At 31.4% G+C, this 11,647-nt stretch overlaps 1 protein-coding gene and 1 long non-coding RNA gene across 11 annotated transcripts; both read right to left on the reverse strand.

Moving 5' to 3' along the window:
* Positions 1-5: 5 nt before the first annotated feature.
* LOC149702711 (uncharacterized) lies at positions 6-8,456 on the reverse strand. 10 transcript variants are annotated; one of them, XR_016381822.1, is made up of 12 exons: positions 7,424-8,456; positions 6,444-7,358; positions 4,787-6,080; positions 4,020-4,711; positions 3,676-3,989; positions 3,128-3,604; positions 2,569-3,061; positions 1,823-2,498; positions 1,465-1,760; positions 1,304-1,377; positions 848-1,237; positions 6-772 (listed from the first exon to the last, which is right to left on the reverse strand). XR_016381822.1 is itself a non-coding variant. In XM_089866629.1 (12 exons), the coding sequence occupies exons 6-8, from the start codon at positions 3,185-3,187 to the stop codon at positions 2,749-2,751; spliced, it is 303 nt and encodes a 100-aa protein (XP_089722755.1). In that variant the 5' UTR covers positions 3,188-3,604; positions 3,676-3,989; positions 4,020-4,711; positions 4,787-6,080; positions 6,444-7,358; positions 7,424-8,456; the 3' UTR covers positions 999-1,237; positions 1,304-1,760; positions 1,823-2,498; positions 2,569-2,603; positions 2,659-2,748. The 10 variants fall into 10 exon arrangements, 5 of the variants coding, with proteins under 5 accessions (XP_089722755.1, XP_089722756.1, XP_089722753.1 ...); XM_089866629.1 differs by lacking the exon at positions 6-772 and having other exon boundaries at positions 999-1,237; positions 1,304-1,760; positions 2,569-2,603; positions 2,659-2,752; positions 2,823-3,061; XM_089866630.1 differs by lacking the exon at positions 6-772 and having other exon boundaries at positions 999-1,237; positions 1,304-1,760; positions 3,128-3,174; positions 3,252-3,604.
* Positions 8,457-9,363: 907 nt separating this feature from the next.
* Positions 9,364-11,578, reverse strand: LOC149702712 (uncharacterized). Its single transcript, XR_016381825.1, has 4 exons — positions 11,057-11,578; positions 10,267-10,987; positions 9,686-10,200; positions 9,364-9,619 (listed from the first exon to the last, which is right to left on the reverse strand). It is a non-coding gene; the product is annotated as an uncharacterized LOC149702712 (long non-coding RNA).
* Between the last annotated feature and the right edge of the window lie 69 nt (positions 11,579-11,647).

Genomic DNA, 11,647 nt, shown 5'->3' on the forward strand with positions numbered 1-11,647 from the left:
CGAGATCAAGGCGATTGGAATAATATTTAATTTTCAAGCCTTTAAGATCAGTTAACTGTTTAATTCAATTAATTATAATTAAATTTTATACAATTCACGAAAACAATATATTTTTAAAACCTTTAAAATTTTGTTTAAAAAAGTTTATATATTTGTACCTAAACGTAATATTTCGTAATTGCGCTAATGGCATTTCTCCAGCGCAATTTCATTAACGTCCGTTTTAATTGTAGCGTTAATTACGTTTAAAACAAGCCCAATAATTGACACAAACTCAACATTGGCCTCAATATATTCCATTGATTCTTGTAGAACTTGCTACCAAAATTTTCGGTCCCTTTTAATTGTTGTGAAAAAATACAGCAACAAAACCTTATGGTTATACTTAAAATAACAAAACAATTGCATGAAAGCGTACTACCGAATTACGCGAGCACAGTTCTGCAACCATAAACTTCTTCAATAAATCAGGTAACAATTATTATTAAAATGCGTATCTAATTACTATTATGTTACTTATTATTTAAATTTATTAAATATTGCACTAATTACATTGAAAGAAAAATTTCTCGTGATTATGCGGTGTTGGTTCCATTAAAATGTCACCGGTATGACTGTCCAGTTTCATTTTGGACTGACATTTAGTTCCAGTCCAATTAGCGGCGCAATGCCATAAAGTGTGACGAGACGTCGCGCCTCTATTTCTTTTATAGAATTTGTGACCGTCAAAAACCAACACACTATTTATTCCAGTTCTTCCTTTCGTAAAGAACTAAAATTGAAAAATATAACAAAATTAAACAAAAATTAAAGGAAACGTTCACGTAACATAACCTTAATTACGCACCATTTTCGGATTATTTTTGTAGGGAGCAAAAAACGTGGTATTTTCTTCCCAAAGATGACCTAAAAAAATATTTTATTAATCAATTTGAAACCCTTCATTTACCAATTTCTTTTCAATTCAAAGGTCTTAGCAATAATTAAAGACAATAATATAATATAATTATTAGATATTTTATTCAAAAGATTTAAATGTTTTAGGGTGGTTATGCGGTTTAGGATTTAAAATTACAACACCGTTCAAATCAGTTTTAATCCGAGCTAAACATTTACACGGTCTAAAATAATTCGCGCAAACCCAATGTATATTCTTGCTTGATTGTCGAGATTCCTTATAGTACTTGTAACCATTGCAAACCAATTGCGTTTTGCCCAAACGTGATTTAATAAAAAACTGAAATTAATAATTAAAATTTAAATTTAAAGTCTGGCAAAAACCCCATTAAGATAAATTTAATACCGTTGTTAAATTTTCTTCTGTACCAACACCGGTTGAACTTATAGTCGCTGACCGCGATGCCAAATCAAACAAATCTACCAATTAAAAACAATTAATTATATTTTAAGTATCATTAAAATAATTAAAAACGAGTATGTTCGTGAAATTACTGAGAAACGAACAATTTTTAATATTTTATTTACTGTGCGAAAATTAATGTTCATTAACAAGTCAATCAATGTTATTGTTAATTAAAACTTTCCACGTATGTTTGAGGATGATTATGAGGTTTTCCTGGATCTATCACAACTCCATTTAAATCCATAGTAATCCGTGACATACATTTATAACTGCTATAATAATTAGCGCATTGCCAATGTATGTTAAACTTGTTAGTCTTTGGTTTCGTTGTATGTTTGTAAAACTTATAACCATCGCAAACTAAAACCGGTGTCCCCATCCTGGACTTTGTATAAAACTGCGTGAAATATTTTATAAATATTAAAATAATATCATTTATATTTAAAGTTTCGAATTTACCATGGAATTGGTTTCGGGAAATATAGGATAAACATCTGTAATATCTGCAAATGGAAATCAGGTCATTCTGTATAAAAGTTCAAACTGCCAAATTTTAAAACTATAAAAGTTAAGCTCGTTAAATGGAAAGAGAGGTAGGATATAACGTAACCCTATAACGCATAAGTATGGGTCTGCTGTATTGGGTTTTAGTACCAGAATTGTCTATGCTAGACTACCACGCCATCTTTACTGAAACGCTGAGAATGCTGGGAGTACTTCGCTGCCGTTTCGTAGATGGGTGCAAACTGCAATGTTATAAGTATGGAGGTTTCGGCTCCTTCAAACTTTTATGAAGAACGCAAATATTTTTTATCTAATTCTGAAGTCACGGGTTACTTCTTGAGGAAAGATTTAAAGCCCTCTATAAATTATATTATAAATTCATGGACTCAAAAAACAATTTTTAATAATTTTATTCTGTGTATGTTTGAGGATGATTATGAGGTTTCCCCGGATCAATAACAACTCCATTTAAATCCATGGTAATCCTTGACATACATTTATAATTACTATAGTAATTGGCACATTGCCAATGTATATTAAATTTATTGGTCTTGGGCTTTGTTGTAACTTTATAAAACTTGTACCCTTGACAAACCAAAACCGGAGTACCCATTCTTGACTTTGTATAAAACTGTATTAAATAACGCAATATATTAATTAATAAATTTGAATTCACATTTAAATATATAATTTCAAATTACCATTGCATTATTTTCCGTCAAATTTGGCAAAATATCTGGAAAAAAAATATTTCAAAAGGTTGAAATTAAATTGTAATAATTACGTAATACAGGGAAATTTTCTAAGAGAAAAATAAGGACCGCTCGAAAACTTTCAACAAATATTCGTTAGAACCTTTATTAATTAAAACTCTATTTTAATCACCTGGAAAAAAATTATAATAAATTGTATTTTACTTTTAAACGGGGGTTCAGGTTAGAACTTTGTTATTTACAAATCTTGCATTAATAAGAAATAAGGTTCGTGTTTTGGTCTCGGATGATTATGGGGTGTACGTCCAAATTCTAGCAAATTTCTGTGTGCATCAGTTTTAGCTCTACTGAGACATTTGCTTTTGTAATATTCCACGCATGACCAGCAAGTGCCATCATTTCTGCATTTCGTTGTGCGCTTGTAATACATATAACCATCTAAAACCAACATATCCTTGCCACGTTGCGATTTTGTAAATATCTGAATAAAATATTAAATTTTCATTTTTAATTAAAATCTTTGTCTTCACATATAGAGCAAATTTACCGGTGTTAAATTAGACTCCATTAAAGTGACATTAGAATAATCTTGATCTGTAAAATACATTAATTAACGTGTTAAAAATTCAAACTCACATTGATCGCATTGATCAAATATTTAAATTTAACACCTGGCCGTATTTATAAAAAACAAAGAAACAAAAAAGTGTTTTGTTGCAGAAATTAATGGATTAATTCAATCACTGTGACTACAAATTCAAATAGATTTCCACAATAAATAATTGAATATTTATTAATTAATTCTTTATTCAAACGTATTAATATCAGGTCTTTCGTGAGTATGTGCTTTTCCAGATGAGATGAAAGTCCCACCGAGATCAGTTTTAACTAAAGATGAGCATTTAGAGGCTTTAGTATATTCAACGCATCGCCAATAAATGCAATTAGTGTGAGTTGATTTTCTATGGTATTTAAAACCGTCAAATATTAAGGCTGGGGTGCCCTTTTGAGACATAACGAATTTCTAAAATAATTCATTTAATTAAAGGCACTAATTAATTATTTCATATTTTGGCCAAAATTAAAAATGCATACCGTGGTGGGATTACTACTCCAGGAGAATTGGTGCAAGTCATCTTGAATTATGTCTCTTTTATCTAAAGAAATTAAATTACAGTTACTCGATCGTTTCGATTTGAAACTCGATTTATTTTATTTAAGTCAATAAAAATATAATTCAATACCGAACATTTTTGCAAATATATATTTTATTTAAACAATTTATTTACAGTTTTTGGAATTTTTTTTATTTTCGGGGAAATTTAACCCATGAAGACTCCGGAAGACGGATAACATATTCAGTTTTTTAAAAAAATTAAAGGTAAAGTTTGACTAACGTAACATTATACCTTAAAATAATGACTAACGTAACATTATACCTTAAAATAACGGCCATTTTCTAAATATAAAAGAGAATATGTTAAAAAATAAATAAATAATTTCTTATTACAAAATAATTGGCATTTAATTAGTCCTAAAAACAATCAAGGACTACTGCACCACCCGCCATTGGCTTAGTGGCGTCTGCTAGCCCGAACCCCTCCAATTCAACCAATCCCGCAGAGGTAAGGAGTTCGGTTTAGCAGACACCAATAAACCAATGGCCACACAGTTTCAAGACAAATTAAATATTAATTATTTTGTAATAATTATTATTAAATATTTTTTCCTTTTATTTATAGTTAGAAAAAGGATGTTCTTTTAAGGTATAATGTAATGTTACTTGTACTTTCCCTTTAATCGAATTCTCGATAATTTGATTTGCGGAGTTATTTTATATTATCGAAATTTTAACGTGCAATGAAATTTATATTAAAAAAATCCTGGAAGATTTAAATTATTCAAATAAAGCTCAAAATTAATCGAAATTTTCTGGACGTTCATGATTGTGAGGCTTCTTTCCCTCATACAGATAGTTTCCATTACTGTCGGTTTTCACTGACGCATAGCATGTCAACGTGGGATAACAAACACACCTCCAATAAGTTCCATTAAGTAAACCTTTGTTTTTGATATACTTATAACCGTCATAAATTAAGACTGGTTGACCCTTCCTACTCGTAGTAAACAACTGTACAAGAAATCGTTAAAATTAGAAACGTAGCATTTATTAATAATTTGGTGTTAATAATGTTTAAATACTAACCGTTTTTGGCGGACTAGCGTAATTTTGCTTGATATTTAAATCATCTGAAAATTTGTAGAACATTTATGGTTATTAATCGAGTTTACTGCTATAATATTTATTTACCAATAAAAATAAGTATTCAGTGTATTCAGTAAGAAAAATTTCAAATGGTTGAGATCAAATTAAATTTTATTCAAAAAACAATAATGTCAAAAATGCATAATTAAAACAAAAATAAACAAATTATAATCAAAAAACTTAAATTCTTTTTGGTTTCGCATGATTAAAAATCGTTGGGATATTTGCTTAACTTCATGAAAATTACGATTGAAAGAAACTTATAATAAAATTAAAAAATACAATCTGCAACTATCCCTAACGTTTTAATAGTAAATTCCGAAATTAATAGTCAATTAAAGGTGGACTTCCAGCGAAAAGGGTTCTAGCGAACTGAAAACCAAGCATTGAGACTAACAATGGAGTAACCGTGCTGATTTTCGAATCCCCGCTGGGGCACAAGTTGGAATGGTTCTATAGCTAACTGAAAGCCGTGCAATATGGTTCTAGCTAACTGAAGATACACAATAGAGAATTTCCATCAGAGGAGCAAAAATTCGGGACGAAAAAAGATTTAAAACAACTTCTATTGTTTATCTTCAGTTCGCTAGAAGTGAACCCCATAGCACGGCATTCAGTTAGCTAGAACCCTTCCAACTTTTGTCTCAGCGGAGATTCGACAATCAGAACGGTCTCTTCATTGTTAGTCTAGATATTGAGCTCGGTTTTCAGTTCGTTACAACCCCTATCCCTGAAAGTCGGCCTTAAAATTGGTGAAAATTATAAATGAAATGCATTGATTTCATCAAGTCGTTAGAAACTTAGCCAAGTTGTAATCAGCACGAAAAATAATAATTAAACTAACGTTTTAAAGTTAATTTCTAAAAATTAAAAGCAGTTTAAATTGGTGAAAATAATAAATGGAATGGAATGTAATGATTCTTTTTGTCGGGAGAAAATTAAAAATTAAAAAAAAAAAACGACCCGCTAAGGATATTAGTTTAAATTCCTAATTATTTTAGTAATTCCCAAACTTTTTATACGGGGGTCTAGGATGATTATGCAATGGTACTGGAATGCGTACGTCCCATAAATGACCATTGATGTCGGTTTTAATCTTACAAGGACATTTAGTTGCTTTAACGTTTTCAGCGCATTTCCAGTACATGTATCGTTCGTTTCTTGATTTCAAATGAAATTTATACCCGTCATGGAATAGACCTTTAGTACCAGTACGCACGTCAGTCCTCTGAAACTATATTTCAATTTAAATTAAACACATTTTATTTAAAACTATAATAAAATAATCAGGGATAGATTTAATTTTAGAAGTAGGAATGGAGAACGGTTAGTATTTACAGTCCCGTTAGAGCCCCTCTCCAACACGTAACGAAAAGTTTAAATTATCTTACTGGCTCACTTAAACTACGTTTTGTTGACGTTGCTGACGGGGAAGGCGAAAAATACGTAATTCCTTTTTACCTCTGTCGCTATGACCCGCCTATTCTTTCATACCCCCCCCCGGAAGAGGGTTCGGGACTTTAACGCGCGCCCAGAATACTCTGTTCTCCATTCCTACTTCTAAAGTTAAATCTATCCCTGCAATAATGAAACAAACCGGGTAGGGTCTTATCCATTGATGTCCATTTATAGTAATAACTGCCATATCTAAAACAAAAACTTTTTTATTAACAAGTTCAGCAATTATTAGCGCTCATTAAAAGCAACAATAAAGGCAAAGCAATTATTTTTAAAGAGTGCCGAAAAAAACAATTCTAAGGTGAACTATCTAAGCAAGTGCAAAACAAATCATCTACAAAACCATCAACACACAACACAAAAACAAACAACATTTTTAATTTGCTGCAATTAAATTTTATAAAAAAGCGAAGCAAACAACGCAAGAAATACATCGATAAGTATTTTTTATTTTTCATACCAGTTCTTGGCGTTATTGTGTGCCAACTGTTTCAGCTTCCGTTGTTGTAAGATTTCAAAAACTTAACGGTGCAATGAAAGTTTCATTACATCAATTATAAAGTTCATAATTACACGATGTAATTAAAATAAATATAAGCGTGATTCAAAAATGAACACGACAAAGTTTTGCAAAAAAATTTATTTCAACACTTTCGGTTATTTTTTTTTAACATAGGAAATTGTCGTTCAATAAGCCTGCATGCAGTTCCACATTGCAAACTAAAGAGGATAGAGTGTCATCCTTCTTCTATTATCCCCTTCTGATATCAGTAATATGCGTTGAAATTTAGTGACTTTGTAAATTGTCTTAAAAATCGTCAAGTCACGTATTATTTAATTAATGAAAAAGATATTTAGGTGATGGGTGATTGTGTTCAACATTATACGACGTAATTGTATCACCGGTTATTTTAATCCGGGCTGTACATCCGGTAATTTGATATTTTTGGCAAAACCAATACTTATTATTAGAATATTCTCGAACCTTAGTAAAACGATGCCCTTCGTAAAGCAATATGAAATGACCTCTTTGACTTTTAATGAAAGAAACTTCCTGTTAAACAAATAAACAATTATTAGTTTTATAATTAACCTATAAAATAAACGAAAACCGCTTACCTTTTCGTTAAGCGTTAAATTCCTTATAATTTGAGCTACAAAAATCACAATGAAGAAAAAATATACTTAAGAATGTTTCTGGCTGCGTATAGCGAATTAAGTCTAGAAGGGATAGATTTAATTTTAGAAGTAGGAATGGAGAACGGTTAGTATTTACTTCAGTCCGACTCATAACCCAGTATAGAGCCCCTCCCTCCAACGCGTTACGATAATTTTAAATTATCTTATTGGCTCATTTAAACTACGTTTTGATGACGTTGCTGACGGGGACGGTGAAAAATACACGTAATTCCTTATTACCTCTGTCGCTATGACCCGCCTCTTCTTTCATACCCCTCCGTCCCGTGGAAGGGGGTCCGCGACTTTGACGCTCGCCCTGCAGATTACTCTGTATTCCATTCCTTCTTTTAAAATTAAATCTATCCCTGGGTGTAGTTATTAATTAAATAAAAATGAGTAAGTCCATACACTTCAATGCTGCGTCAATATTTTATTAAATAAATAAATAATCTTTGTTAGGTTTCAATTTCATTTATGGTTAGTACATTTTAGGAGTGGTTATGTTCAACGTTGAAAGAAGAGACTTCTTTATTAATAATTTTAATTCGGGCTGGACAAGATGACGTTCGGTATTTTCTACAAAACCAATAGGAATGTTCTTTATATTCCTGTGATTTCGTAAAGAAATTCCCTTCGTAAATAAGCATTGGACGGCCTTTCTGACTGACACCCAAAACAACGTCTTTATCCATTATTTTAAATAGTATTCCATTTCTGTCTTTCATATTCCATAATTCTAAATCTAAATCACCTGCAAAGGAAAATTTACTTCGATTATTAAGTGTTCTTTGCATGTCGTTGAACGCTAATAATTAGCGATAGACGGTACTGGAAAGCAGTGTCCTAATTATTTTGGTGCAAAGAATGTTACAATTAAAAACCTTTTAAATTTTCTTTTAATAACCTTTAATAATTTCAACAATGTATAAAACTAAAAATTAAATGAAATATAATATACCCTTTACCATATATACGTAACAATCTAAAAATTTATTGATGATTGTGTTCCCTGCAAAACCGTGTCGATAATCCGTCATTTGAAGTCATAATTCTAGCCCGACATTTTTTGCTTTTAGCTTGGGAGCATGTCCAATGCGTCGTTGATATGTATGACATTTGTTTGTGAAATGTTTGGCCTTCGTAAACCAAACTAGCACCGCCCCTTTGATTGGTTCTAAATGTCACATCCTAAATATTGGAACAACGCGGTATTACTGACGAGAACAGAGTACGTAGGTAATTACAATTACCTCTGTGGGAATTGGGTAACCATCCACAGTGTATTTTCCACCGGAAGTCGCTTGTATTATAAAATAATCTGTACCAATTTAAATAAAATCTTAAGTTAGTTGACGTTATGTTAGAAGTAGTGTTCCTTCCTATTTTTACTGACGTGTGTAATAAATTAAACGCAGTTTTAATTGTTTTAATTAAACGTTGAGATTGGAGTAAATAGGCTAATTGTCTTTATTGTTTTAATTTTAAAGGTGATTAACATGTTCGCCTATAAAAAGTGGCGCTTTTTCTGATAAATTGAAGGTTTTTATTCTGGCTCTGCATTTAAGGGTTCGATGAGTGCAGATCCAGTGGGTTGTTTGACCACAAGCATAAATGCGAGTGAATTTCCGTCCTTGATATAAAATGCACGTTCTTCCTTTGTTAGTTAGAGTGTAACTCAAATCCTATTTAATTTAAATAAACAACAACAGATATTTAATTTTTATAAATTTAAAATAATAATATTTAATAATAATTTTATACCATTTGAGAAATTTCAAATGATTGCACGTTTTCTTCGTAGTAACCTGAATAAGACAATCGTTAATGATAACTTTCATCTGAAATGTCATATCAGATATAATAATAAAATACAGTACAACTCATACTAAAGTATTTTATTGAATAATTTTTATGATTAAACGTGGAAGAACCTTAACAGGGATGGTTTGTATGTTCACCGACAAATAATGGCATGTTCTGATTCAAGTTACAAGTCTTAATGCGCGCCTTGCACGCGTGAGTTCTTCGTGAACACACCCAATGCGTTGTAGTACTGTAGACGGAGTGACGTGTAAATCTCTTGCCTTCGTACAAGATACATTCCTTTCCCATTTTAGTGAACTCGTAGCTGATATCCTAAAAAATAAATAATTTGATCTCTATTCGAACATTGTTTATTAACATAACTTTTTCAAAACATACCGAACTCGGTATTTCTCGAGTTTGCAATGACTGTAAGCTGTCAACCGCGTAGCCGTAGTACCCTACATTGAGTAAGAAACGTGTGAAAATCATCGAAGTTACTTTATTGATAGCAATTATCTCAAAACCGGGTTCATCAATTCATCTTTTCTCACACACGATATTGAAAACAAACCGATTTAGAATTGCATTTTTTATTGGCAAAAAATGAAGTACAACATGATTTTATCGACTTCAAGGTAACACTTAGAAAGTGGAAGGCGATACAGCTAATAATTAAACTAGGCCTTGTACAGTTAAAACAAAATAGGGTTTTAGGGATGTATATGTTCTCCGTAGAAGACATGATTTTTATTTGGATCATTAAAGGTTTTAATACGAGCTTTGCAACGGTATGTTCTGTACGCGGTGCACATCCAATGCGTTGTTGTGCACCAGACAGTATTGCGAGTAAATTTATGTCCTTCAAACAAAACACATTCCCTTCCTCTTGAAGTTTGAATATATTCAATTTCCTGATTAAAAATAAGTATGGTAATTAGGTTCTATTTAAATATAACGAACACTAACTACGAAATTACCGAATTCAATATTTCTCGGAACGTAGCAGATTTTTCATAGGGAAAGAAATAAACATCTAGTTTTAGAAAACAGATGTAATCAGTAATTTTGTAAAAGAAAAAGTGTGCAATGTGTAAATTGCGGATTTTGTGATCTGCCTATCAGTAATTTCAGGAATACATACAGCTACTAGTAATAATTGTGTAGCCGTTTTCTAATCGAATCTAGGCAGATTTTGTGGGAAGAGCTATAGACTCATCATTATGTATGACGAATTTTACCTCGCGAATAATTTGTCTCGTGCGCATTGCACATTACGTGCACCAAACCTCGATTTGCTACTAACCAATGAAAACATAGTTAGAAAAAATTGTGTAGAAATTAAGATGAGAGAAATGGGTCACATTGATTCGTATTTGCTACATGCATTCAAAATAATTTTAAACCCAAAATTTATTAAAAAATTGTGTTTTATCGTGACACTTTGTTGGATTTATTTATTAAATTTCTCGTTACATTTAGTTAGAAAATGCCAACATATTATGCATGAGTGTGTTGGCTATAAAAAAGCGGATTATTCAATTTTGAATTACACATTTTTATACGAGCTCTACAATGGCCTCTCCTTGACCGTTCGCACATCCAATGTGTGCTTGTCACGAAGGTGCACTTTCGATGAAATTTCTTTCCTTCAAACAGAATGCACTCTGTTCCTTTCGCATTAAGGAAATACGCGATATCCTAGAGGTATTAATTTCTTAAATAAACAAATAAAAAATAAATAAACAATTCCCAAATAAACACGTTTACCTCAAATCTTATCTCTCGATAAGGCTTTCTTTTCAACTTTGTGATGACAGTGCTTGAATCTAAAAGTAGTGAAATAAATTAACAAGGTAACAACTCCCAAAAACGGAAGTGAAATTAGGAAGTGAAATATGGAAGTAAGTTGGTAAAATTGCACGTTTCTTGCAACTGAAAAGTCTATTCCATTAAAAAAATTAATTACAAAAATGATGGAAAAAGGTTTAAACTTTTTTAATAAACTGTAATAGCTCAACATAAGACATAACAATTTAAGTATGGCTATGTTGTCCGCAGAAAAGTGGGTTTTTTATATTTGAAGTGCAAGTCTTCATGCGGGCTTTACAACCGTATCTCCTTGAGAATTGACAAGCCCAATGTGTTGTTGTAGAGGTGACAACTTTTCTTGTAAATCGATTGCCTTGATACAAGAGGTACTCTCCACCTTTGCAAGTTGTGAAATATTCGATTTCCTACTCGCCCAAGAACATTTTAAAGCTTGTTAATAATAAAACATTTAAATTTAATTGTAACGTACCGAATGATTTAATTCTTGATATGGAATTTGTCTCAAATTTCGGAACGATTTTCTCGTAT

The sequence above is a fragment of the Phalangium opilio genome, unplaced genomic scaffold, assembly GCF_054372755.1.
Source record: "Phalangium opilio isolate 3A_F unplaced genomic scaffold, DU_Popi_V2 ptg000017l_1, whole genome shotgun sequence".
Lineage (NCBI taxonomy): Eukaryota > Metazoa > Arthropoda > Arachnida > Opiliones > Phalangiidae > Phalangium > Phalangium opilio.

What these genes read in the sequence shown, in the direction of transcription:
- LOC149702711 (XM_089866629.1), bottom strand. Translation starts at nt 3,187, where the DNA reads ATGTATTTTACAGATCAAGATTATTCTAATGTCACTTTAATGGAGTCT. An exon ending in TGGAGTCTAATTTAACACCG is followed by an intron (nt 3,062 to 3,127) that starts GTAAATTTGCTC and finishes TATTTTATTCAG; the next exon opens with ATATTTACAAAATCGCAACG.